The 26132-nt window shown below is 46.3% G+C and overlaps 2 protein-coding genes across 2 annotated transcripts in view; one reads left to right on the top strand and one right to left on the bottom strand.

The window, feature by feature from the left end:
- The first annotated feature begins 1949 nt into the window (after positions 1 to 1949).
- On the top strand, positions 1950 to 15647 carry ARX (aristaless related homeobox). The gene is given in 12 exon segments (XM_056793370.1): positions 1950 to 2357; positions 2360 to 2455; positions 4598 to 4724; positions 4726 to 4783; positions 4785 to 4807; positions 4809 to 5202; positions 5205 to 5291; positions 5294 to 5432; positions 5435 to 5471; positions 8536 to 8581; positions 11482 to 11810; positions 14395 to 15647. Coding segments are annotated over 12 exon segments (1671 nt in total). The 5' UTR covers positions 1950 to 2263; the 3' UTR covers positions 14636 to 15647.
- A 6319-nt stretch (positions 15648 to 21966) lies between these two features.
- Positions 21967 to 26132, bottom strand: part of POLA1 (DNA polymerase alpha 1, catalytic subunit) — a 345771-nt gene continuing 341605 nt past the window's right edge. Inside the window, exon 37 of the mRNA XM_007493400.3 lies at positions 21967 to 23419. Coding sequence (XP_007493462.1) covers positions 23253 to 23419 — 167 coding nt within the window. The 3' untranslated portion in view covers positions 21967 to 23252. The remainder of the gene's footprint in view (positions 23420 to 26132) is intronic.

The following is a 26132-nucleotide window of genomic DNA, read 5'->3' as shown; positions in this document are numbered from 1 at the left end:
CTAGCTCAGTCAGGACAATACAATGTACTTAATTTAAAATGTTATTAGTAATGACACCGTTGGTCACCGAGAAACAAAGGAAATAAATTGGGGCCGAGATTAGTTTAAGGTGGAAATGGAGAGTGTCGAGTGGCTTCACCAGGTGTGTTTCAGTTCCAGAAAAGTCTTATACAATCTAGTGTCTGAGATATCTCATCTTCATCGTCACCCCTCACCAACCCTCTCTTCTGTCCTCCTCTCCTTTTCCATCCAGCATAAACGGCTAAATGGGAAGAGAACTAAAATCTTCGTGTGAGAAGGGGAGAGTGCCTTACAACATCCCCCGGGGTTTAGTGTTGCAGTTTATCTTCACTTCATCCTGCTCAAGTTGTATATTAAATACTTCTGCCAAACCATCCGAATGCCTATCACCCATTAGCATCTAAAAGAGTTATCCAGATGTTTATTACAGTGAAAAATTCCAATTATGAATCCTTGTATTTTTAAATACTGAATATATGCAATTCGAATATAACCCTTTGTAAAAATGCTTCTTCTTTGACACATTGAATGGGGGAAGACGAAAAAGAGGAAAACCCGACATGGATCACCCTTCCCCCAACCCCCCTCCTAAAACACCTCCCATCCCAACGATCAACCTCCCCCCTTTCTCCGGCTTAGTGTTTCCCTCTTTCTTTCCTCTGGGCCCTAAATTATGTCGCAGCTGCTGGAAAGTCTATGGAAACTCGGGAGAGGCAGAATAAATACGAGTGTTTCTCTAGTTAGACTTTATAAATTTAAATCTTGGTTCAGCTCTCTTGATTTGGTTGGTGTCGGACTCGTGTGTGTGATGCTAGCGAAGATATTTGGGGAGAAATACCCCCTTACCCTTGGGACTTAACTTTCTTCCTTCCCTGGGACCCTTATTTAATCCATCAACTTGTAATCGGGTCTCCTATTTTAGGCGGTAATGACGAGACTGGGACATAGCCCCCCCATTGTTCGGAGCTTAATGAATCTATTCCTCTGCCACCCTGTGTGTCCCAAACTAACCTTCCATGAGATCTCTGTTCCGTGTGGTCTCAGGTTCCCACAATAATGTAACTTTGATGCAAGGTGTGAAACAGGACTTGTGGAGTCAATGGGGGAGGATAAAAGAAGGAAAGTTTATGGAGACTTGAAGAAAATCCTCTAGACCTCACGTTTGGCCTTTTCTTCTTCCTACTCAGCGGGTTTTTTAATTCCCCATTTTGTTAGCTGCGAAATTTAGCTTTAACAATTTTCCCTCTCCTCATTCCAAATGGTTAGGAAAACAACGATAACAAAAATAATTAAGCAATGTGTGTTTCGTCTTGGAGGTGACATATTACCACTGGAGCCTAGAGGTCAAGTTGTAAAGATTGCGTATATATTGAAACGGACCACAATTTTCAGCCTCTGTCCACACCTTAACCCCCCTCGGTTGGCCATTGTTATCAGCATTAACAGAAACAAACATTTTTCAAATTGTGCACCCCACTGACTGTCCAAAATTGTACAAAACGCTGTGTGCAGATATCTCGGCGACTTTAAGATGCATTGTGTTTGTTATGATTTCAGCTTCGATGTGTCATTCCTGTCTCTTGGCCCTCTTCCTACGTCCTCTATCTGGAGCCTCACGAATCCCTAAGAGATCAGAGCATCAGAAATGGCTTTCCCAGACTAGAAGAACAAGGCGTAGGAGAAGTAACCTAGAGAGAGTGAGGGTGGGGGTGGGAATAGCCAGCGCTTCAGATTATGCCTTACTTAGTGTTTTGTTTTGTTTCATTTTTAGGAAGAGAGAGAAAAAGAAAGAAAAAAGTTCTAAAGGATAGGGCAATGAACTTTCTTAGTTGGTGAGGGTGGTTGAGGGCTGGCTCCAAGTAATCCGTGTCGGGTTTTACTTCTCTCCTGTAGCCTGAGGCTGCCCAGCCTCTAGCGAGAACCAATCAGAAGGCGACTCCCAGCACGTGGAGGAGAGGGACTCCGGAGCAAAGCAATTGCTGCTCACTACACTTGTTACTGGTGTCCTGAGCACGAAGAGGGGCGAGTGCAGGAGCCGCCGGAGGGGGGATTAAAACAAGCAGCTTAGGGGGTGGGGCGGAGAAAGCAATAAGGAAAAAAAAACCCAAACCCCCAAACCAAAAAAAAATTTTCAGCCATTTCCCCCCCACCCCACCCCCCACATACATATCCAGCCAGCCAACCTTCCGAAAGAGGCAGCAACCACCCAGCTCGTTACGAAAAGGGGAAAAGCCAAAAAATCATGAGCAATCAGTACCAAGAGGAGAGCTGCTCTGAGAGGCCTGAATGCAAAAGTAAATCTCCAACTTTGCTCTCCTCCTACTGCATAGACAGCATCCTGGCAGGCGGAGTCCCTGTAAAATGAGATTGCTAGGAGCTGCTCAGAGCCTGCCTTCTCTGTCTAACCGGACAGATCAGGATAAGGTCGCGCAAGGTAAGAAATAACCCTTCAATCCTTCGAACTGCAAATCGCGACGGCCAACAATTCACTGCCGAAGCAGTTATTGTGGATTTTGATTTTGTTTGGGGGAAAGAGGAAGGGTTGGGAGTGAGGGGAGAGGGACTAAGGAAGAAGAGATTGATAGATCTGTAAGGCCTGTAAACTTTTGCTGTCCGCACCCACCCTTTCAGGGACCTATATATATATATGTATATATATATATGTATATATATGTATATATATATATATTTTTTTTTTTAAGCCTCTGACAGATTTCTTCCTCTTCAGAACACAGAGAAACATTTCGGGTAGTTAGTTGAATGTTACTGCCTCATTAAAGTAATATATCGGTCGTGTTGGAGATTGGCGTTGGTGTTGCCGGCGAGAGAAGTCAGAAATAGCGGGTGCTGCCTAGGACCAAATCCTTTAGAGGAATGACTTGGGGAACCTCAAAGCAGCCGAAATCTGGGGAATCTGAAGAAAAGCAAACCAGGAGGAGGCATGTCAACCCCTCTGCTTAGGCTTCCTTTTCCTCGCAATTCCATTCCCCACCCCCTTACATATTTCTTAGAGCCCTTTTAACTGAAGCATTGCAGAAAACGTCTAACTAAGGTGTCCAAAAGTTCATCTTATCCACACGAAAAATGCAGCTTTTTGAGTCTCTCTCTCTCTCTCTCTCTCTCTTCTCTCTCTCTCTCTCTCCTCTCTCTCTCTCTCTTCTCTCTCTCTCTCTCTCTCTCTCTCTCTTCTCTCTCTCTCTCTCTCTCTTTCTCTCTCTCCTGCGATTTTCATTCAAACGGTAATTTAAAATGAAATTTTAAAATGCAGAACAAATATTTTGTATCATGTACTCAAACCTACTCTACTTAAGTTTGGAACTGAGGTGGATCTCTAGTGGATAGGAAAAAAAATCCCCGCAGACTCTCATTTGACATCCTAAAGCTGGCGGTTCAAGCCAGTGCCTGTGTGCTTCCTTTGGGGAAAAGGGAGATTGCCTGGAGAGCGGGGATGGGGGTGAGAGGAGAGAGGGTCCTTTATTTAAAATAAAAGTTTCTCCCTTTCTTTTTTAGTTTGTGGTAGTAGTACCTGTGCCAGGGCGCTTCCTCGAATGGAAGAGCCCTGTGCAGTCTATTTGGCAGGAGTATTTATTCCTGTACCACCCTACTCCCACCCCACAATTCATTCTTCCTCACTTCTTGTTAAAGGCGTTTATTTGCTCTTGGGGAAGTTTTTCATGTTTTAGTAGAATTTCCTCACCGTCAGGTTGACTAGGGACCAGTCGGGAGTACTCAGAGATTCCGGGGTCTGTCTGCTCCTCCAGTGGGCCGACAGCTGAGGCAGCGCTCCTCTCCCCAGCTCAGCGCCAGCCAGGAATTAGCTGCAGTGTCCCAAGGTCGCTTCTCCGAGCTGTAGAAAAGCCGGGAGCGATGTAATTAGAAAAGTTTTAAGTTTTTTAAAAAGTTCTTTCTGTGCTAGAATGTTCTCCCCCACACGCACACACGCTAAAGTTTAGGGGCTCAGTTTAGGGGCCCAGAACGACAACGATCGCACAATGTATTCTAATAAATTGGGGGGGGGTGAGTAAAGAGTGAGAGCAGGGAGAGTGAAAGTTATGGGCACTGTGCCAACTGTCCCATGGCATGTTTTCTCGTGCAGCTGGCTGAGTTGGGCCTGCCAGCTCCCTGGGCCTTCCTGTTTCGATCCCCTCCCTACCTACTGGAGGAGGGGGCAAAACCAGGAGACTGTGGTTAAGAATTGTACCTAGCTGGTGGACAGAACCCCCAACATGATCTTTTCTGTGGCCTCGGCGATTCTAGGGCTTCTTGTCCGATTCCTCTTAAGGGAAGAAAGTCTCGGTGGAATGGAGTATTCGAGTGGTAGGAAATTTGAGGATTGAAAAAGAGGGGGAAATGGGACAGATGGGTGCCTATCTGGCCTTTGGGTAACAGCTGGTAACTTGTATTTGGGACACTGACACTGACCTACTGTGTACTTCTCTTTCTCTTCCCACCCCATCCTCTTTTCTCCCTCTGTGTGTCCCGGCTGTTGCGGTGTCTGCCGTCTGTCGGTCTCTCTCCCTTTCTCCTTCTTCCTCGTCCATCCTTTTCTCTCAACCCTTATGTCCCTCCCCAGCAGGCTCCCCAAAGGGCAGTAGCCCCCAGTTCGAAGCAGAACTTCACCTGCCCCCAAAGCTGAGACGCCTCTACGGTCCAGGAGGAGGCCGCCTCCTACAGGGAGCTGCGGCGGCGGCGGCGGCGGCAGCGGGCAGCGGCAGCTGCTGCGGCAGCCGCGACGGGCCCGCGCGGGGGAGCCCCAACAGCAGCGGTCTGGAGACAGGCCCGACGGGGGCTGGAGCTGGGGTTGGGGCCACCTCCGCCTGGGACACGCTCAAAATCAGTCAAGCGCCACAGGTCAGCATCAGCCGAAGCAAGTCGTATAGGGAGAACGGGGCCCCCTTTGTGCCGCCACCGCCCGCCCTGGACGAGCTCGGGAGCAAAGGGGGCGCCCCGCACCCCGACGACAGGCTGGGTCAAGTAGCTTCGGCTGCCGCCGCCACTTCGGGTCCCCCAGGCCCCGAGGACGACGACGAGGAGCTGCTGGAGGACGAGGAGGAGGACGACGAAGAAGAAGAGTTGCTGGAGGACGACGAAGAGGAGCTCCTGGAAGACGACGGCAGGGGCCTCCTGAAGGAGCCCAGGCGTTGCACCGCCGCCACCGCTGCTGCAGCTGCGGCGGCCGCCGCGCCGCTGCTGCCGCCGCCGCCGCCGCCGCCGCCGCCGCGGAGGGCGGGGAGCTGTCCCCCAAAGAGGAGCTGCTGCTGCACCCCTGGCGAGGACGGACGAGGGCAAGGACGGGCGAGTGGACAGTGTGTGCCTATCGGCAGGCAGCGACTCGGAAGAGGGCCTGCTCAAGAGGAAGCAGCGGCGTTACCGCACTACCTTCACCAGCTATCAACTGGAGGAACTGGAGCGGGCTTTCAAAAAACTCATTATCCCGACGTCTTCACCAGGTACTGCTATCTCTACTACAACACCCCCCTCTCCTCTCCTTTCTCTCTCTCTCTCTCTCTCTCTCCCTCTCTCTCTCTCTCTCTCTCTCTCTCTCTCTCTCTCTCTCTCTCTCTCTCTCTCTCTCTCCTCTCTCTCTCCTCTCTCTCTCTCCCTCTCTCTCTCTCTCGTCTCTCTCTCTCTCTCTCTCTCTCTCTCTCTCGAGAGAGAACACACACACACACACACACAAAAACAGATACACAGATACACCCCCCCCCCAACAGTCGGTTTGGGTGAGAATAAGAACCTGGACCTCCCATTCTCGGCAACTTTTACAGTAGTGGTAGAAGACTAGGCTTTAGAGGGAGAGTACAGCCACTGTTTGCTGGTGTCTCTCCGCCTTAGCTCCAGGACTTACTGTTCCTAAACTTCTCCAACCTCTTTTCCTTTTTCCAGCCTCCCTTCGCCACCACACACCCTTATCCCCGCTTCCTGGATTTCTTCGAATCCCCCCCCCCCCCCCTTTCTGTCCCACTATTATCTCACAGAGAACAAAGTTTGATGGGACGATTTCTGCCCTCCCGTCGCCAAATCTAAATTATTTTGGATACCAAAGTTACCCAGACCAGAAAGCGCTCCTCTGTCTAGCAGACTTTAAAGACAGACAGATTCACAAGCGAGCACATAGCCAAGGGGCTGGGCGAACTTTCCCGTCCCGGGCTTAGGCTATATTTCGCTGCACACTTCTTTGGGCAAGGGCAGGTAGCGCTGGCTGCGGAGAGGGCCACAACCAACCCTGTTCTATTTTCGTTGGCCTCCCTGAACCCCCTTCATATTCACAGACAAGGCTTGGGATATCAGTTACAGTGTTCCAGTGCACTTTAGAGCCCTATCTATCCCTACAGGATCAAAGTATTGTGGTTTGGGGACTCCCAAAATGTGGAGCTGAGTAAAACCTTGAGCCATGCGAAGATAGATATAGATACAGATCTGTGCCTGCCTACACTGAATCTGGGTGTTGAATGAATGTGCTTAACCAAAATGTTTGCATATATGCATGACAAATCCTGAGCGTTGCATTCCCATATAAAGTTGATAGGGAATTTTAAATGGTGGGAAAATGTACCCAGTTGTGTGTTGAGGATTTATGGATCTGCATATTTTGTTACACTCTGGATCAGCCTTACACGATTTTTTCAAAATGCCGGGAGAGGAAGTATGCACCGTGCTAATTCAGCTAATCTGGTAACGTGGATCCCCGACCTGGGAGGTATGCTGTAGCATCCCTCTTTTCCCTGGCCCGAAGTACAGTTGGTTTGGAGCCTGCTTTTACTGAGGGAAAGCCAGGGTCAGGAGGAAATATTATCCAGTTGGGGAGAGAGAGAAAAAAAAAATAGGAATGGGTGTTGAAGCAGTGCAAACACATTTAGAGAACTACTTGACAAGCTTAAACCAACTACTTCACAGACGACTTAAGCTTTTTCATTTGACTTTTAAAAAGGGAAAAATGACTACTCCTTTAAAGCAGAGACCACACTGGGAATCCTTTAGCGTCTAGCAGGGACTTCACATGACAGTTGATCTTGTATTCTGAAATTCTCCACCAAGAGGACGCAGAAAATAGCGGATTTCACAATGACAGCTGGGCTAAACTTGGCCTTCCCGACTCTCGACCCATCCCCCTCCTTTACATTTTTTCAGGGAAAGAAACTTTAAAATAGATTTTTCAGAACTCAGCATTAGCTCACTTTGAGACTATACCATATATTATAAATGGATAGGTGTTAAGAATAAGAAAGGGAAGTGGTGCCATTTGAGTTAGCACGCACCCCTTTTTTTAAACTTCCTTTCATAGAGTCAGACTGAGAGGGACATTGTCCTCCCTCCCCCTATCATACTTACTCCTACCCCAACCACCTTCTCAATTAAAGAGATTCCTTTGATCAAGCTGTGAGTGGGGTGTGAAAGACTTGGTTTAGACTGCCTGGTGGAGAGCAAGGGAAGCTCGGAACAAATTTAGCTTTTCTTGTGCTGAAGGCTTTGAAAGAAACTTTCAGGTGAGGCCTGGAGTGGAGCTAGCAAATATCAGTTTCCCTCCTGGTCCCGGGTCCCAGGGCTCAGCCAGGTCAATTCTTTCATATTATCGGAGGGAGATCCAATTATACTCTGAGCTCTCATATTTTCGGTAAACAGATTGTGAGCAGTTTTACAACATCTTAATGGTTTCCTATTTGCCTTAATTGTTGCTATAATAACTGCAATGATGGGGTAGAGTTTCAGCTAAATTGACTTCCTCTGTGATGTGCAGAGTTTATAGTGGGCATTCGAAACAGGAGGTGCACAGTATTTTATTAATTGAAAATTTGTCCCCACCAAATCTTTAATAAGCTTAACATAGCTCCGGAAGGTACTGGGGATTGGGATCCAACAGAAAGAGGAGGAAGGGAGGAGATGGCAAGGGTGGAAAGTCCAGAGAACAAGAAGAGAGAGAGGGAGAAGGAGAGGAAGGGGGGGGGGGATGGGGAAGAAGGAGAGAGTGTGACAGAGACACAGACAACAGAAGCAAGGCTTAAGATAGATACCTAGCTGCATTTTCTCATGGATTCAGTGACCCAAGAATTAAATTGTCTTAAAAAAAAAAAACACCAGGTTTTATGGTCTCTATGGACAAAGCATTAAGAACAAACATGGCCTAAGAATGTCATGTGTCTGACTGACAAAGTATGAGAGGGAAAGCAAGTGTACTCCGCTTGTATGTAAACTTAGAAAGTACATTAATATATCACATCTGGATTCATTCTCGTTAAAAACAAAAACGCTTTCCTATACCTAGCAATATGTGGTGATGATTGTGCAAACCTTTTCATCTATTCAAAAGACTGGTTTTAGCAGCAAAAGAGGGTGAATGTGAGCTTCTGGTTTTAATCTTAGGGTCCTAGGGTAAACCAAGGCATGCTTGCTAACTAATCCGAAGGCAATGGAGTAGTAAAGGACTGTAGCTTAGTGGTACATTGGGTCCAAGGGGTATGGATAACTACCTCTTATTACACTGAGCTCTGTGTCTGTGTGTTGCTTCCTTCCCAGGGAAGAGCTGGCCATGCGACTTGATCTGACAGAAGCTCGAGTCCAGGTGAGTTCCCTTAGGGTCCAGCCTCCAGGAATGGGATAAAACTGTATTTCTGATTAGGATAAGATATGAAAAGACAGCAACGAGAAGAGGGAAGAAAAGAGAGATGGGGCAGAGAGGGCACCGGAAGCGGAAGAGGAAAGAGAAGTGAGGAGTGTTGTCTGGAGTTGTGCTTTTCTTCTCCAACTTAAGTCTGGAGGTCTAGTCACATAGATTAGGGCAAGACTAGGGTGGGGCTATAAAGGGCAACAGGACCTGGTCTCCAAACATTGTATCAAAAACAGGGCTCCAATTTAAAATACAAGTATCTATACTGTTTATGTGTATAATACATATTTTTTACAAATTTTAGTCAAGCCATCATAAGGAAGGGAGGGGGAAGAGGGAGGGAGGGAGGGAGAGAGAGAGAGAGAGAGAGAGAGAGAGAGAGAGAGAGAGAGAGAGAGAGAGAGAGAGAGAGAGAGAGAGAGAGAGAGAGAGAGAGAGAGAGAGCGAGCTCCAGTCTGTTGGATATTGAAAAATGAGATCGTGTGTGAATGTATGTGAATGTGGGATGGAGGAAGCCCAAGGGCCAGACAAGGGGTTTTAAACACCCCAGGCTGCTTGGCACTTCGGGAGCCCAGCCTTAGCCCCGATACCTAACAATCCGCTGGCGCAAACTTACTCTGATTGAAATAATCGGACAGAACGCGGATTTGGTTGTTAGACAAATCCGCTCAGCTCCAAGCAGGTATTTGGCTGCGATTAAGTCTCCAATCGGGCTTCATAAAAGCCCACTTAGTGCTAGAACAAACAGGGCCATTTGAAGGCAAAATGCTGTTTGATTTCCCCTCTGCCTGCACAAGGAGCTGGCTAATGCTATTTGATTTCCCATTTTTTATAGCAATAAGCCCGCATTGATCTAATAGTGAGTGAGTGCAATGCTATTAAAGGTGTTTGCAGCCCCATACCAGAGTGCATTTCCTAACCCAAGCCTCATAACCAAAGAGACGATAAACATTGGGATGCCCTGATTGCCAACAGAAAACAGATGTCTCTGGGTCTGAAGCTGAGCAAATCACTTTACAGTTAAAATCAAGCGCTGATAAAGCATAATAAATTCCATATGGCTCATTTAATACACAACAGCTTCTTGCATTAGAGGGGTTAATGATGAGATCTGTCCCCTCCTTTCTGTTGACACATTTCTCCATTGTCAAACAGAGATGTGACAGCAAATCAGTATTTTCAGCTCAGGGGAACAAGTCGTGGGAAAGTTAAATAACTTTTAAAAAGAAAGAAAGAGGTCCCCCCCACCCCTCCTCTCTCCTTTCCCTCTATTCACTAGAGGAGATGTAATTAAGTGAATATGAATTATTAGAGTCCCTTAGTTTACCTCTGGGTGTACTCAGAAGTATTAATTCAATAATGGGGAATTGCAGTCGGGATATCTTGATAATTGAGGCTGATCTAGGCGAAAAAATCAGACTGAGAAAGATTTTTACTTTCTTTAAGGACATTTTGTTTCTTAGGTACAACTTTGCTTCCTTTATTCTCTTGATTGCAACAGAGATCTTGCTGCTATTTTCCTTCACATTCAAAACAGAAAACATCATGCACCAAAGTTAACTCCCACCCCCACCCCCTTCAGATAGACTACATTACTTTGTTAATTTCCTCGAGTTTTTAGGACATTTGGGGGGGGGGGGTGAAAAACATGTGGAATTTTTTAGATCTTCCTTCACAGCACCATTTGAAAAGATCAATCAATCCATTCTGATTGCTGATTTTTCTTACTGATTAATTACAAGGACTATTTAAAAGTCAAACGGAGCTTAGAGTCTGGGGCATTTACTTCTTAAGCTCTCAACCTACATTTGCCAACCCTTGCATATTTGGGGGGGGGAAACATAACTTCATTTTGGTATCTGGTATTTCTTTATTCAGTTATATATATATATCTGGAATTGGAGTTAATTAATTTTTGAGACATTTATCTGGGCACAGAACCTATGATTTAACTCTTAAAGCCTTCTCAAACCCCAGCAGATCTTGGAAATGTGGGTGTATTGAATAGATTCCACAAAAAGTCATTTGGTGCTATTGGGAATTATTTTTAGAACGTTGATAGCTGCAGTAAGTCAGGTAAAGAACTCTCATTAGGTTGCTTTCTATTACCAAACAGAAAGATATTTTATGTTGAGAACATCCAAAAAATATCATCTTAATTAAATAAAATATGTTCAATCCATGTCCCAAAGGAAACTAGGAAATAAGGCTTTGGAAAAGTACATCTGATCATATTTTCATGTCTTATTTTCAACAGATAATATATCTTTGGACCAAATAGTAAACTGAATGTGTTTGTGTACCTAACACATGCATGGGAATTACTAGAATCAGAGTTTGTTTTATGGAGCAGTGCATTTCATATGCTACAGATGAATTGATTAGCTTGATTTCATTCCCTGGACTCCTCTCCACAGCCAACATCCACACTGCTGAATTGTCCCCTTTTTAACTAATGAAGATGGAGTGGGGGATCTTAGTGCCATATAAACCTGAAAGGTTGGGAAATAACCACTGCTATGGAGTACAATTGTTTCTGTCTGTTGTGGCTAGTCTAAAAAATGGTACATTTATTTCCTTCTTATACAGGAGAATGAAGTAATTTATTTAGGAAAAAAATTCAACCTGGCAGAATAGCGTTTGTCATCTTCATGCCCCCCCCCCAAATCTGGCACAGAACAATCTTAAATATTTTTAAGTCACAACACAATAAGAGTGGGAAATCCAGACTAGAGAGAAGTAAGAGGGGAAGAAGACAGGGTATTGCCCAGAACAATGTAACTGGCTTAAAGCATGCTTCCAGGCTTCAGGCAGACAAATGAATCATTCACCAGAGGTGTATTTTGGGGTTGTAGGTCTGGTTTCAGAACCGACGAGCCAAGTGGCGAAAAAGGGAGAAAGCTGGAGCTCAGACTCACCCTCCAGGCTTGCCTTTTCCTGGTCCTCTCTCGGCGACCCACCCCCTCAGTCCATACCTGGATGCCAGCCCTTTCCCTCCTCATCATCCAGCTCTCGACTCAGCCTGGACTGCTGCTGCAGCTGCGGCTGCTGCTGCCTTTCCCAGTCTACCTCCTCCCCCTGGTTCTGCAACTTTGCCACCAAGTGGGACTCCACTAGGCCTCAGCACTTTCCTGGGTGCAGCAGTATTCCGGCATCCAGCCTTCATCAGCCCTGCATTTGGAAGGTAATGTTATTCAGCTTATGCTTTTACACACACACACACACACACACACACACACACACACATACACCAAGGGGAGAAAAACCTTCCAGTATCCAAGGAATTGGTAGATAATTGGGGAGGCCAAAAGGTTAGAGAAATAGAATGGTGAAAGAAAAAAGGGAAGAATGGAGAAATTACTCAGATCAGTAAAGCTTGAAGAGAAGAGGCTTTCTGTTCCTTATGAGGAACATAAGGCCTTGCTGAGGATGATTAAAATGACTTCAGGTTTTACGAACAATAATTGTACTCTCATATAAACCCCCTGAAGGGACCTGATAGAATGGTGTGAGTAATGGGTGATAGAGGCATGGGAGAGAGAACTGGGAAGAGCAAAATCCATGCTGAGGATCCCTCCCTCTAGATGAAGTTGGTCTAGCTCACCAGCATGGCAGCAGACCAGGAGACAAACGAGGACCTAATTTCAGGGGAAGCTGCTAGGAGGCTTTGTGTGGCTGGCACTGAGGCCAGACATTTTCAGGTGTCCTGAAGCTGAATCCATCTCGTCACTCAAGTGACCAGCTGTTAAAGCTGCATCCCTGCATGTTGCACCTGAATCAAATAGTGGTACAAGACAAGGAAATAAAAGAAAGAATTCATCTTACATTAGAGCTCCCTTTCTTTAAATGAACATCAAATGATGAAATAAAAGTCTGTAGTTAATCACACAGACAAAGAAACAAAGGAAGGATGTATGAAGTTGGAAAGTGCAGTGAAAATAAAAATGAATGTAGCTGCAATGATCTTTCTTAAGAGAACAAAGAAATAATAGATTCACCCAACTGAGCAGCCACTTAACAAGAAAAAAAATCATCTCATGGAGGGGGAAAGACCAAACTCTAAGTAAAATTAGTTTCTTCATACAAACCAATGAAATTAAACAGATTGTGCATCAAATTGCAGTCAGTGACTCAATTTACCTAATGGAACAAGTGATGTTACAGTTCTGTCACTCCCCCTGCATGGAGGCTTGATTTCACACTTTATCAGCTCTCCTGCAGCATTAATGCAGTCCTTCTACTATTTTCCCCCTGACAACAAATTGAAAAGTGAATTGTAAAAGCTTACTAACAACAGCCTGGATAATGGGCTGTAAGATTAAAATAGGCAGGGGTGGGGGGCAGAGAATAAGGTAAAGGGGAGTTGGAGGGGGGGAGGAGGAGGAGGAGGAGGAGCACTGAATTTCCTCATACAAAGCAGTATTTTCTGACTCCTTCCTAAGAGCAATGATTTAAGGGTAGAAAATTCAAAGCAAGGTGCCAACAGAGCACGGAACAAAACCCAGGGCATTGTTCAAGAGGGAGGCCAGACCAAGAACGAAGCCTCCTTTGGGGGGGGCTGGGGAGAGAGACCAGCTCTGGCTTTGGCTCCTCTCCGTTACCAACCCTGGCTTCCACTTTCTATGCCAAGGCAAAGGAGAAGCAGGCAGCGATTGCTCTGTGGTGGCCAATGCCCAGGCTTATCGAGCTGAGGCTTAGGACCATAGTTCAGTTCCTAGCAGTGATGATGTCAGTAATCACCTCCTTGGTTAATGGAGAGTCTGTACATCTTCATGTGCCAGTCAAGGGGGTCACTCCCTCTCTTCAGCACCACTGCTCTGGGGAGAGAAGTCAGGCCAACTAGAGGGAAGGCATTTAAAAGATTGTGTCATTGAACGGGGATGCTAGGTTGCTGGCTAGTAATTGGCATTCCACTGTGAGGAAATCAACAGGCATACCACCTCCCGCAGGGAATGGGCATCAGGGCTAAGGAGCCGATAGACACACCGGGCACCAGGGACTCCAGAGCCTTTCCCAGGAGAAAGACAGCATAGGCATTCATTGGTGGGAAGGAGGGGAAAATAACAAAAACAAAGCAAAACAGAACCGAACTTAACCCCAAACAAGAATAGGGCCAGAGTTAGCAGTTTCCACTGCCTGCATCCCTCTCTTACTGTCTCTCTCCTCCTCACACTCCTCTCTGTTTCCTCCTTTCCCTCTCCCTCCTCTTCTCTTCTCTCCTTCCTCCTGATCTCGCACTTCCTTTCTTCCTATCACTTCCTCTCTTCCTCTGACCTTACCTCAGTCTCCCTTTCTTCCTTCCCTTCTTTCCTTTCTCCCTGGCTCTCTCTCCTTCACCTCTTTCCTAAATGATGGATAAACAAGAGAAAGCATCTGGCTTTGGAATCTTTCCCTGTCTTCAGCATAAATCATAGTATCAGCTCCCTCTTGACAGGGTACTCTCCTGCACAGACCTGTCACTAACAATCTGACGAAATTAGACTTAAAACAACAACAACAACATCTTTCAAATGCCAGCGTTGAGATTTTGCAACAGGTCTTCCCCCCACCCCCAGCCCCATCCCCCTCCTGAGCCCCCCCCCCCAATACAAATAAAAGTGTCATCATTCACATCTCAGGCTTTCAATGCATTAATTGCACACGTGGTGAAAGGAGCTCATTGGAAAAGAGAAAGGACCCATTTGTGTCTGTCTGTCTGTGTGTCTGTCTGTAAGTGGCAATATCCAGCCGGCCTTGCTTGGTGACTCCAGTGTTTCCTTCCCTCGCAGGCTGTTTTCCACGATGGCTCCTCTGACTAGTGCTTCCACCGCTGCGGCCCTCCTGAGACAGCCCACTCCCGCGGTGGATAGCGGGGTGCAGTCAAGTGGGCTCTCAGACCCCGCCACAGCTGCAGCAGACAGACGGGCTTCGAGCATAGCAGCTCTGAGGCTGAAAGCAAAAGAACACGCCGCCCAACTGACACAGCTCAATATCCTCCCTGGGAACAGCACAGGGAAAGAGGTGTGTTAAAAGCCGACCCAGCACCACCATCGCTAATCAAATCAAAGGTCACCTCAAATAGCACCAATCAAGACCAAATGGAAAGAAGAGGACCAGCAAACTGAGACGTTGGAGAGGTTCTCGAGTTAGGAACTTGGAGAAAGAGAGAGAGAAGGAGAAGGAGAGAGAGAGAGAGAGAGAGAAAGCAAGCAAGCATCCTTCGCCACAGTGCTCTCCTGAGTCACCCAACACTAACAGCTCCTGAATAGCGAATTCCTTGGCTGGTACCTTTTTTCTCCCCTTAAACGTCCAACCTGCTGATTTTTTCCTTTCACCTCTCGCTTTTAAACTGACGTCACAATGTAAAATACATTTTGAGTTGCCTTCTTCCTCTGTTTTGTTGTTTTCCTCCCTGGATTCTTCGAATACTGTTTCCTGTGTGTGTTTTGTAAAGGTTGGGTTCTCCCCCCCTTCCGGTTGTCCCCTCCCCATCTTTTAAAACTCCCCCCTTGGCCTGCTGAGTTTTCTCACCCAAGGATGCTTCGGGGCAGAAAGAGAGTTCATTTGATGCTGTATGATAACCAGTGCACTTAAAGGAAAGGGGTATCTTTTTCTTGTTCTATTCTTTATCACTACACCAACCAAGGTTTTTATATCAAACCAAAGGGAAATACACTGCTAGAATATGGACTGTTTAAGTCACTAAACTGTGATTATTGATTCTGTACATACCGTTGTTATAAAAAAGAACAGAGCTTTGTATATTTGAAATGTTATAAAACAATTGCACTCAGTGTAGTGTTGTAAAAGTTTGTCCTTCTGTAGATTCTTACTGTGTTGTAGATATGATAGGGTTCCTAGACAAATATTTATGTACACAAACCCTTTATTTAACTTATTAACTGTAGAGGTTCCTGAGACCTTGAAAAAAAGGCAATGGTACAGTACTTTTGTGTAATGTTGTTCTTGTTCTCACTTTTCCTTGCTATCCACTGGAGAAGTGCCACACTCAGAAAATAAAAAATATATATGTTTAACAAAAGAGTGTGAAAAATGCATTCAGGAACAAAACCCTAGCTGAGCCATTTATTGTACAGGGCAACCGAAGGGTGACTCAGGTGGTGGGACTGGCCTGGAGGCCTCTCGTCTTTTAACAGAATTCCTAATCGCTCGGGATGTGCCCTAGAAGGAACACCTAATTTTTCCTCCTGGCGGTGGTGGTTGGGCACATGTTCGGGTATTCGCTTCCGCAGTTTAAAGCCAACAGAGGCTCTGCGATCGAAACAGAGGGAAGCTGTCTTGGAGAAGGTTCCACTTTGCTCTCTTGAGGGTGTGCTTGGAAGCGCCTCCCCAAGAGGGGCCAGTAAAAGCGTACTTTTGAGAAGCTGGGGAGCTCACTTCCCCGAGAGTGTTAGACGTGTGTGTGTGAATGCGCGCGCGCTCGCTAGTGAGTGGGGATGCCTCTAGAAGAGAGGGAGAAAGGAGGGGACCCAGAATGAGGGGAGAGGGATGTATGAACGTGTCAGCTCTCAAATGGCATAATTGCGATGCTTTCTGGGAAACACTGATCCAAGTAAAGGTGTAGGTGTCTGTGTGTTTGGGGCGGGGGTGGGGTGGAGCACAACCAAGGTTTCATAAGAACAGCAGAACTAATCAATTTGCAACCCACAATCCCGTGGATGCACTTCTAAGAGAGCACTGGTGTGTGTGCGTGTGTGTAGAAACGTGTTTAATTTACTATTGGTAACCAATCTATGGCAGCCCCTCTGACAGCGTGGTGCGCCTCTTTAATGGTTTGAGGGCGATGGGAATGGGAAGAAGAGCTTAATTAGTTTCAATTTGCAGTAATTAGCGAACCGGACCTTTGGGGGGAGGGGCAAGAAGAAGGTTGACGTTGCGTGGCTAACCTGAGTTGACATCTCCTCGGAGCTTTGGTTAAGTTACTCTGGTCTCCCCTGCTTTTACAAGCGCCTGCTTCAGCGCCGAGTAGGAAGTCTGTGCCCAACTCGGGCAGGGGAGAGTTTGGCCCTGGGGCAGGCTGGCCCAATGACTTCTCTCCCATGGCTAATCCGTACCCCTGGACATTTCACCCGCAGACGACCGATGCGTAGGTTTAGGAGTCCAAGTTTAAAGTGAGGTGGGTGGGTGAGCGAACCTCCCTCAGCCAAGCTTGTCCTCGAGACTAACTAGCTGCTCGGCCCCCGGAAGGACTGCCGAGGTGAAGCCCAGCAAGCTCTTCTCTGTCCTCCATCAACTACCATTCAAGAATACAGACGCTGGCGCTCCTTTGGACCCGAGAGGTCCTCTCAGGAAAGCGACCCGCTTCGGTTGTGCTGATTTGTATTCAGTTGGCACCTTGGAATTGAACTTCAGCGTGAGTTATTCAAACTCAGTAAGAGGGCAGTCGGGCCCTGGAAAGAAGGAAAGGTCAAAGAAGGGGGGGGGGGGGCGCTCATAACAGAAAACTCCTGGAAGGAGATGGGGACGGAGAGAGCGAGAAGGAAAAGGAGTAAGAAGAGAAAGACGTAGGGTAGAGAGCAAACTGAGGAGTGAGGGCCTGCGGGAAAACGGAGGAGGAGGCGGAGAGAGAAGGGCGATGGATAGGAGTCCTGAGCAAAGGATGGGTCACTCAGCAGAGGGCTGTATTTCGCTTTAGGGAACCTCCGTACCTCTCTAGAGGACAGGGAAACGGAATTTTCTGTAGGACCAGTTCCTCCTCCCCTCAATTACCGCAGAAATGGGAGGAGCCTAAGGACCCTAGCCCAGGATACGGTGGGGGGAAGGAAGTGTGAATGGAATGCCACTTTCTCTGCCCTCCCAAACTTAAATGTCTATCCCTGGCATATCCCATTCCAAGAGGATGACAGAGGACTGGGGATGTTGGAGGAAGAAAGCTGGGCTATCTCGGTCCTTGGATATCGCAGACCTTCTTCCCCTAATCCCCAAACCCGGGCGAAAGAAGCCACTTGTGTGCATGGGGACTGTAAGATGACACTCCGTTTTATGGCTAATATACATTTTCCTGGGATCTCGCCTTTTGTTTAGGCAGGCTTCCGCACACCCCTACCACCCCCTTCCTTCGAGGCTGCCAATTGGATGGTATACGAGTAACAGTACCATTCTTCCTGTTAATGAACTCTTTTCTAAGTCATTTTTTCTCATTTGACCCTTCCATGGAACAGAGGCAAATTGCGTGAAATTACCTCCAAGGATTACATTTATTACTGGCCAATGAGAGCTCCTCGCCTTGTTTTACAAACTCTTAATCCTATGTCATTCTGATGCTGCAAACAAGCCGGATCCAAGGCCTCTTATTCTTTCAACTTTCTCCAGCTGGAGGGACCTCATTCTGCACTTAATATTCTCCATAAATATCACACGCTAAAGACCCCCTGACTTCCAGCAAGTCCATATTAAACATGTGACATGTCACGCATGACAAACTCTGAGTATCTTTTCAAAGCAGCATTAAAAGCAAAGAAACCAATTTTCTTCTCCTTCCAAACCTCCCCAAGTGCTGAATGATGGGGTTTGGAAAGAGCCACTGGAGCGTACTTAGGGGGATTTTATGAGATTTTCCAGAATGATTTAATCTTATTGTGAGCATTATTAATGAATGGCAACCCAATTTGGCCCTAATATCTGGGAACGCAGTTACAATGCTGGGAGAGCCTGACCCCCTCCCCCAACCCCCAACCTTAAGCAAACCTCCTCCAAGATAGTCTTACAATCGCCAGGAAATATTGCGCCTGGCAGGAGCAGGAGGGCTCGGTTCGTCGAAATCCTGCCTCCTTTTGCCATCTGCTTCCCAGTTTCGGAGCCCCCCCAACAGCAGCTCCCAGGGCTGCCCTCCCTGGAATGGCCTGGGAAGGTGGGGAACCCAGGAGTGTGAGAAGGGGGATATGCCACCAAACTCCCATTTTCAAGGTAGTCGCTTGAGGGGGGAGAGGAATCGCCAGGAGAAATGAGCCATTAAAGAGAGTTCTGTGTGTACGTCTATAGAAATGCGCATCAATAAACATGCACATGCGTGCGTACAAAGAGAGACGTGGGCAGGCGCGTATACAAGCACATATACACGCATCCGTACCCACGCAAACCGCCATCGAGGTACCTCTTGCTCGTGGGCTGGTTTACCGGGCGAGACGCATTAACCTGCCGGTTAGAGGTCTCCAGATACGCCACATTTCATTGTCTTGAGTGAATTAGGGGATGGGGCTCGACGGGAGGGAGGAGGGGGGAGCTCCCCGGATTCCGAACTCAGTGCCCGCGGAAGGATGGTTCCTTTATCTTCTCCCTCCCCCTCAAGATGTACCCCTCCGCCAAACAAAGTTGTGATCCACTAACAAAATACAAACTACATGAAAAAGAAGGCAAAGGTAGAATCACTCTCAGGGCACAGACATCTTTAGAGTGGAAAAGGAGTGGACTGTAGGAAATTATGAATGGCACCCCCCCCCCCATTTTAGAGAGAAAGCTTGGTTGTGGGCATGAGTACGTGTGCGCGCGTGGAGAAGCTGTGTATGTCTAAGCTGGGCGGGGGGGGCTTTTGGTGGGTCTAAAATGGTGTTCTGGAGTGTAGAATTCCCTCAAGTAACTAAGTGCATATTTAACTGACAGTAGATTAAACACACACACACACACACACACACACACACACACACACGGCTACCTGAGGGAAGAATAAATAGGGAAACATTTTTCAAAAAGAAAAAGTCATGTTGTCCCTGGACATTATTAACAGTCCCGTTTGCAGTCCAAGCACACACATCTATATTTTTACTTTAAAGAAAAAGGAGCGATTACCACTTGCGCATTAAGAAATGTCATTCAGTCATTTTTATTCATTCTCTTGAAATCTTCGGAAAAGCCAGAATCATACTTCTACAAGCAGCAATTTTGTTAATCCAGGGGGTTATTACTCTGGTCCCTTATTAGGATCTACACTACTGCCAAGCAATCCTATAACCTTCTCAAAAGAAGTTTACGTCCCTGTTATAAAACCAGTAGTGGTATTTATACTGTGCAATAATTAGTGTATTACTTGAATCCACTAACAGGTTCATTTTATCTCTGCACAAAACCTCCAGTCTGCTTATAGAAAGCTTGTGCCTCCTTTGGTGCCGCTAAAGTGGTGAAAGGGTGAATGAAGGCTGGTAGCACTTTCTCCTTTTGCCTCGCCTTAATTCCCATCTCTTTTTGCTCTCATCCAATTAGTGCAGTGTATTAAGCGGTTTATCATCTCATAGTCAGCTATTGAGAGAAACAAGGCGAACACTTTGCAATGGAGCCTGCTCTCCTTTGACACCCTCAGGTACTTACATATTCCACTGTGCTATGAATAATAGAGGAAGAATAGAGCGCTAATTCCCTCATCAAAGAATGCCTTGTCTGCTGCTTTGCTCAACAACACCATTCTGATCAAAAGAAAAGCAATAAAGCTTAGCATAACAAAACGAAACCTACTTATTAGCTTAGTGGTTAAATTAATGCAGAGCCGCTGCTATTCAAAACCAAGGTTTGAAAACAGCCTCCAACAACCTGATAATGCTGCCTTCGGGATGAAGGAATTTTAATCTGAAATTTGAAGCTGGCTCAGATGAGTTAATCTATTAAACTGCTATAAGGAACCTCCACGACAAACCGTTCAATTAAGAAATATTTAGGTGATTGGCCGGAGAGACGGCCCCCTCCTCCCCAAAAAGTGAGAGGGAAAGATGGTTTTAAGTTTGGGGATGGGAGCGATGCACTCGGCAGCCCGAGGGGGATTTGTCCGGCTCTCAGAGGCTTCGTGGCCAGCCTCTGGGTTGTGGCTGTCTGCTGAATAAAATGCAAAGCACCGCCAGTGGAGTCTGACGAGTTTGGGAATCACCCCTACCCCCACCTCTGCCCCTTCTTCCCTTCTCCAGCGAAACCTGGATGCTCGGTGGGAAGCAGGTGTCCCATGGCGGAGGTGAACGTGTGTGTGGCTTCCTTTGTGGCCATTATCTCTTCCAGAATATTCATCTGGCAACTTTGATTGGTCCCTCAAAGTCTAGGACAGCAGCCACGGGATCATCTAAATGTACTTCTCATGGAGCAAATTAAAACCAGAGCGGTCCACTCTCCCAGCCTCCCCTGCAAGTCAAGAGCTCCTCGCGCTAATAGCACAGTGGCTTAGGCTTGGGGAACTGTTTGGCCTCAGAGTCTCTACTTTGCCAGGAAAGGCTTCCAGATTCTGAAACGGGCCAGACCTCCCTTTCCCAAGGCTGCAGGCAGTACCTTTTCCCAGGAACTGGAGTTTAGCTCAGACCCCACAGGAGATACAGGGCCTCTCTCTTACTGGTGCAATGGCAATGGCCACTTTCCCTCAACCCAAACAAATCTGGTCTGCTGAGATCCCAACCCAGCAGCAGTGAAGAAGAGCAGAAGCGTTTTTCTTCTCTGTCATAGCTTAGGAGGCCAAAAATGAAAATAACTCTGGGACCTCCAATCCCAGTCAGGTAGGGCAGGTATGGCAAACTAATAGGCTTGTGGTCTACAGGGAACTGGCAATGTAGTTGGGGACATAAATACTTGGGAGAAAATTGAAGCCGGTTGATAACGAATGAAATAATTTATAATATACATACTTTTGTATTTGAACCTCCAAAAGCAACCACAGAATTTAGAATCTGGGAAGAAGCTCTCCAGGTGAGCATTTTGGAGCTCAAGATCCATTTCTGAGAACTAGATTGAAGTAGAGATGCCCTGAAGCACCACACTATTCAGCTTTCTTATCTGGTCTGAATATCTGGAAAGGTATAATAATGAAAAACTCCTTAATGCTCAAGGTTTTCTAACCATGTGGCAACAGGATCAAAACACTCGAAATACCAAGATTCTCCATTTCTCTTCAATACCTTGGCATGCCTTCCTAGACTACAACCCTGGTGCATTTTGGTGTCACAGACCAGACCTTTTAAATATAGGAACCCCATGTGGGGAAACATCCCAAGCACCATGCTTCATCTGCTACAAAAAAAAAAAAAAACCAAGTAAACGCCCAGATTCTCCCACAACTCTCTCTCTCTCTCTCTCATTTCCTCTAAATAGGGGGATATTTCTCACTTTTAAATCTCTCTTCACCCTCCCTTTTCCCTTTGTCATTGGCAGAGTTAGCAAAAACAGCTTTCCTAGAAAACTTTATTTCCTTCTTCAAGATTCCATTTTTAATAAACAATAATTTTATATATTTAAAAACTTAGTTGTACATGGAGGAAAATAGCCTGAAATCTGTAAATTTACTAATGAGGTTAAGAAGAGAAAGGACAATACAAATGACAAATCTTTCCTAGAAAGGGATTACTCTGGAAAAAAAAAACACAGCAAAAAAGCACCCCCAAAGCCAATACATGTTTATTTTTTTCTGTCAAATATTCATTCAAAGGAGTTCAAACCATATATTCTAAGCATCTTTTGAGATAATCATACGGTTTCTGTTGGTTTTGTTATTGAGATGATCAATTATACTGATAGTTTTTCTATTATTGAATCATCCTTGCTTTCTTGGCATAAAACCCATCTTGCCATGATGTGATCCTTGTGATAAAATGCTGTAAACTTCAATTACTTTTAAAAAATTGTTTGTATCAATATTCATCAGGGAGATTGGGCTATGGTTTTCTTTCTGTTTTAGAACTTCCTGCAAACCAGGTATTTTCAATTTCTATTCCTCACCCCTAAACATTTTTATTAGTGTACTTAGGTTATTAAGTTGTTAATGATTTTCGTTCTTCGCACCTAAGCTTTACCCTCAAATTTGTAAGTCAAAGAAAAAATGGTATGTATGAGCTCACAGAACATCAGGTAAGTGTTTGTCTTAGACTCTGAGCTGGAGGAAAATGGAAGAGTTGGGTAAGGGGGCTTTCTAGCCTCAAATATTTGATTGGAAAAAACCTGGAAGCTTCTCCTTTGCTAAATACAAAGGGGGGAGAGGGAGAAAGAGGGAGAAAGAGGGAGAATGAGAGAATGAGAGAGAGAGAGAGAGAGAGAGAGAGAGAGAGAGAGAGAGAGAGAGAGAGAGAGAGAGAGAGAGAGAGAGAGGGAGAGAGAGAGATTGAGATTCAGAAGGAAGGCTGCTCTCAAAATGTGGAAGAACATTAGAAAGCATTTAGGGTTAGGATTGTTTTTAATTGGTATGTTTATGATGGGGAAGTTGATAAACTGAGAAAAGGCAAAACATTAGTGCTCCTAGAGAGACCTCTACTAACCTCACTTCCCGAGAGCACCTACACTAAATACCCTGGAGCAAAGTCTAGGATCACTTACATTCCAGCAACTCTCACTGGGAATTATTCAATTAAAGTAGCAGTTCCCCTCTTACCCCCCTCCCCCATCCCAGTGCGCACACATGCACACATGCACACATCCAGGGAATCCACCCTTCAGGTGCACCAGAAAGAGAGGCCCCGGGAGAGTTTGAAGGGTCCTGGGGGGAAGTGAAGGTCGTTTTGTGTTTATTTTTCCCCCGAAGGAAATGACAAAGATGGACGCAGCCCCCACCCCGCCCCCCAGAGGGAAAGCCCGGAGGAAGAGCAGATGCAGAAGAGGCACTTGGGGCTCCCGTGGGGGTGGGGTGCATGTGTGGAGAGGGAGACACATGATCTGTAAGCGACTCCTCTCTTCGTCAGTTCTGGGATTCCCTCAAGGGCTTCACTGTGCAATCGGCGAAGAGTTTGCTGAGACACACTTCGGAATAGCCACTCCCGGCCAAGAAGTGCTCCGCAGTGCTCTTGAGTTTTCTGTACGCTTCAAGGGTGGGCTTGAAGAGGTGCTCTTTCTTCCTCAATATGTCTAGAAAGGAGCAAATGAATTAAAAAGGGGTTAAAAAACCAAGAGAGACCTGGGCAACTTAGTCCAGTACCCCGGAGGGGGAAACCCACACGGCACGCTCCCGGGGCCGGCCCTCGAGGGGCCCGGCTCGAGCCTCGACGACCAGCGGCTCTCTCCCTCAGAGCGACTCGGCGACGGAGAGGAGTGGTGGCAGTCCGGGCAAGCCTCGGAGGAGTGTGCGGAAGCGGGGCCCAGGGGCACTCAATCGGGATGGAGTAGTCCTGGTATTCGGGGCCTCCCTGCCCCAAGTTCTCTCCGACTGCCTCTCCCTCCCACCCCTCCCTCTCAATACTGGTTCCAAGGCAGGAGAGTGCTAAGGGCTGGACAATGGGCACTGGCCTGGTCACTCACTAGGAAGTGTGCGGCCAAATTTGAATCCAGGACTCTGTCTCCAGGCCTGCCTTCCTGTCCTCTCAGTGGCCCCCTCTTTCAGCATTTTCCTTCTGTTTTCAGGATCAGGTTCCTTAAAAGAGTGACTTCAACTGTCCTTTCCTCCACCCCCTTCCAAGGCAAGAGCCCAAGTACTTCAGGGCTGAAGTCTCAGCCCACTTCCCCACTCCCAGGCTCGGGCTCAGTCTGCCCCAAGGCTGAGTTTCCAACTTCACTCTAGCCCTTGACTCCCCGGACCTTCCCTCTAGCTTAGTCAAAATAAAAAAATTCATGTCCTATGGCGTGGTTTCCACTATTTTCTTTTACTTAAGGCGGGAGGCGAGGATACAATCAGGATATGGAAAACTGAAACAAGCTGATTGCTTACTTGGGCATAGCGTCCAGCCCACCTTATTCATTAGAGAGGAAAAGGAAGCGGAGGGCTCACAATATAGCGTCGAGCCCACCTTATTCATTAGAGAGGAAAAGGAAGCGGAGGGCTCACAACATCACAGATGAGAGCTCAGAGGGCCCTGTGGCAGTGGGCTACTTCAGCCCCATGGAGCTTGTGCAAGGTCAGGGGAAAGAGCTGAAATTCAAACTCAGGTCCTCCAAACACAAACACAGCATGCCTTTCCTCCTACTATACTACAGCTAGGACAATTCTGTTCCTGTTTTTCTGAGAGCAGAAAAGATGGAGGGGAAAGGAGGCAGCTCTCGAAAACCCTGTAACTCTCAGCTGCAGAATCCCATTTTTATTCCTCGAAGAACAGGTCATTTCTGCAGCACCCAGACACACTAGGAAACATATGTCCACTTCTCCCAACCCAGTTTACTGGGTTTGGATTTAGAAGGGCCTTTAAGGAGCATCGGGTCCACTTCCTTCTTTTAATGGAAGAGTAGAAGAGGCCCAGACAAGTTAAAGTAAATGGCAAGGCCGGGCCTGGAGGAAGCCTAGGTCTTTAGGAGCTGATTCACCCATCTCAGTGAGGGCCATAGGAAGTTGCAACTTCCTACAGCAGCCAATGGAGAGGAAGGCTGCCCAGAGACAGGAGCTACCAAACGGATGGACGCAGATGCTAGCAAGAGCTGAGGAAAGGTCCACGGAAAGAAAAACTTCACGGAAACAGTACACCTAGATAAGGCAAATCCAGTTTCAGGCTATTGTTCCTTTGATACCCATAGCATTGTTCACAGCAGCCTTTTCTAAATAGCATCAAATGCCTTTCGCATTAAGGAGGTTTGGAAAAGGAAGGCTTCTTTTACCATGATTTAAATTCCAAAAGGTGGTATGTTGGGGAAGAGTACAGGGGAAGGAGACAAGTAAGAACATTTACTTTCAGAAGATAATTTGTAGATTCTAATTATCAAAGCTGAGAATGCAATTCCCTGGCCATTTCCAAAGCCTGCCTGTAAATTAAAGGGCCCCAATGCTCTGTGGTACTTTTGAATGACACAAATGCATCTGATAACTGGGGAGAAGAGATTTCAAGAAGTGCAGTAATACAGAGCAGGGGAAGATGAGAGAGGACATAGCTCCTGATGTGTTTACCTCCTTTGCTGATGGGATATTGACTTTTCCCACCAGGTTGGTTAGAAAGGGGACGATTTGCGCTGCCACACAGCAGAGACAGAATGACAACCAGCATCACTCTGCTCTTCTTAGTAACAGACAACTGTGACCATCACATATCACACAGCCAGTCAAGACCTCCAAAGGACCATGCCATACAAGTAAGAGATGCAAATAAAAAGCTCTCACTTTTGCCGTATAAATGAGAATTTCATCAATAGTATATAGAAAGTCTTCCGAAGGCAGGTATGGAAGAAGAGACTCAAATCTCTTAGGGGTTTTGTTTGGTTGTATATATTTTAAAAAGCAGGCCACTAATAGAGGGAAAGTTTAATATCAACTGTTACTTTCCCCCTTCCACACCACACAATATTAAAAACCCTAGTGTAGAATACAAATGACAGAAATCTTATTTCCCCCATTTTCCTTTTGGGGAGTCAGTCAATATATAGTACCTCACCCAAGATTCCATCAAGCCTCAAAGGAAAAAGAATACACTGATGCTGGATAGATATGGGTCAGAGGAAACCATCTATAGCTGTCAAAACCAAAACCTAGTGAGGATTAAGGTTATTAATAAATAATCTCTTAAAAAACACCCAAACTATTAGAAGTTCTCATAAACACAAAGTACAATATATATATGTGTATATATACACCCACAGACCTGTAACCATCGACAAAGTTCATTATTCTTGAAGACTTAAAGCATTATCTATATATACCACTACA

This window comes from Monodelphis domestica, chromosome 4 (assembly GCF_027887165.1).
Source record: "Monodelphis domestica isolate mMonDom1 chromosome 4, mMonDom1.pri, whole genome shotgun sequence".
Lineage (NCBI taxonomy): Eukaryota > Metazoa > Chordata > Mammalia > Didelphimorphia > Didelphidae > Monodelphis > Monodelphis domestica.
This window is presented reverse-complemented; position numbering and strand designations above follow the sequence as displayed.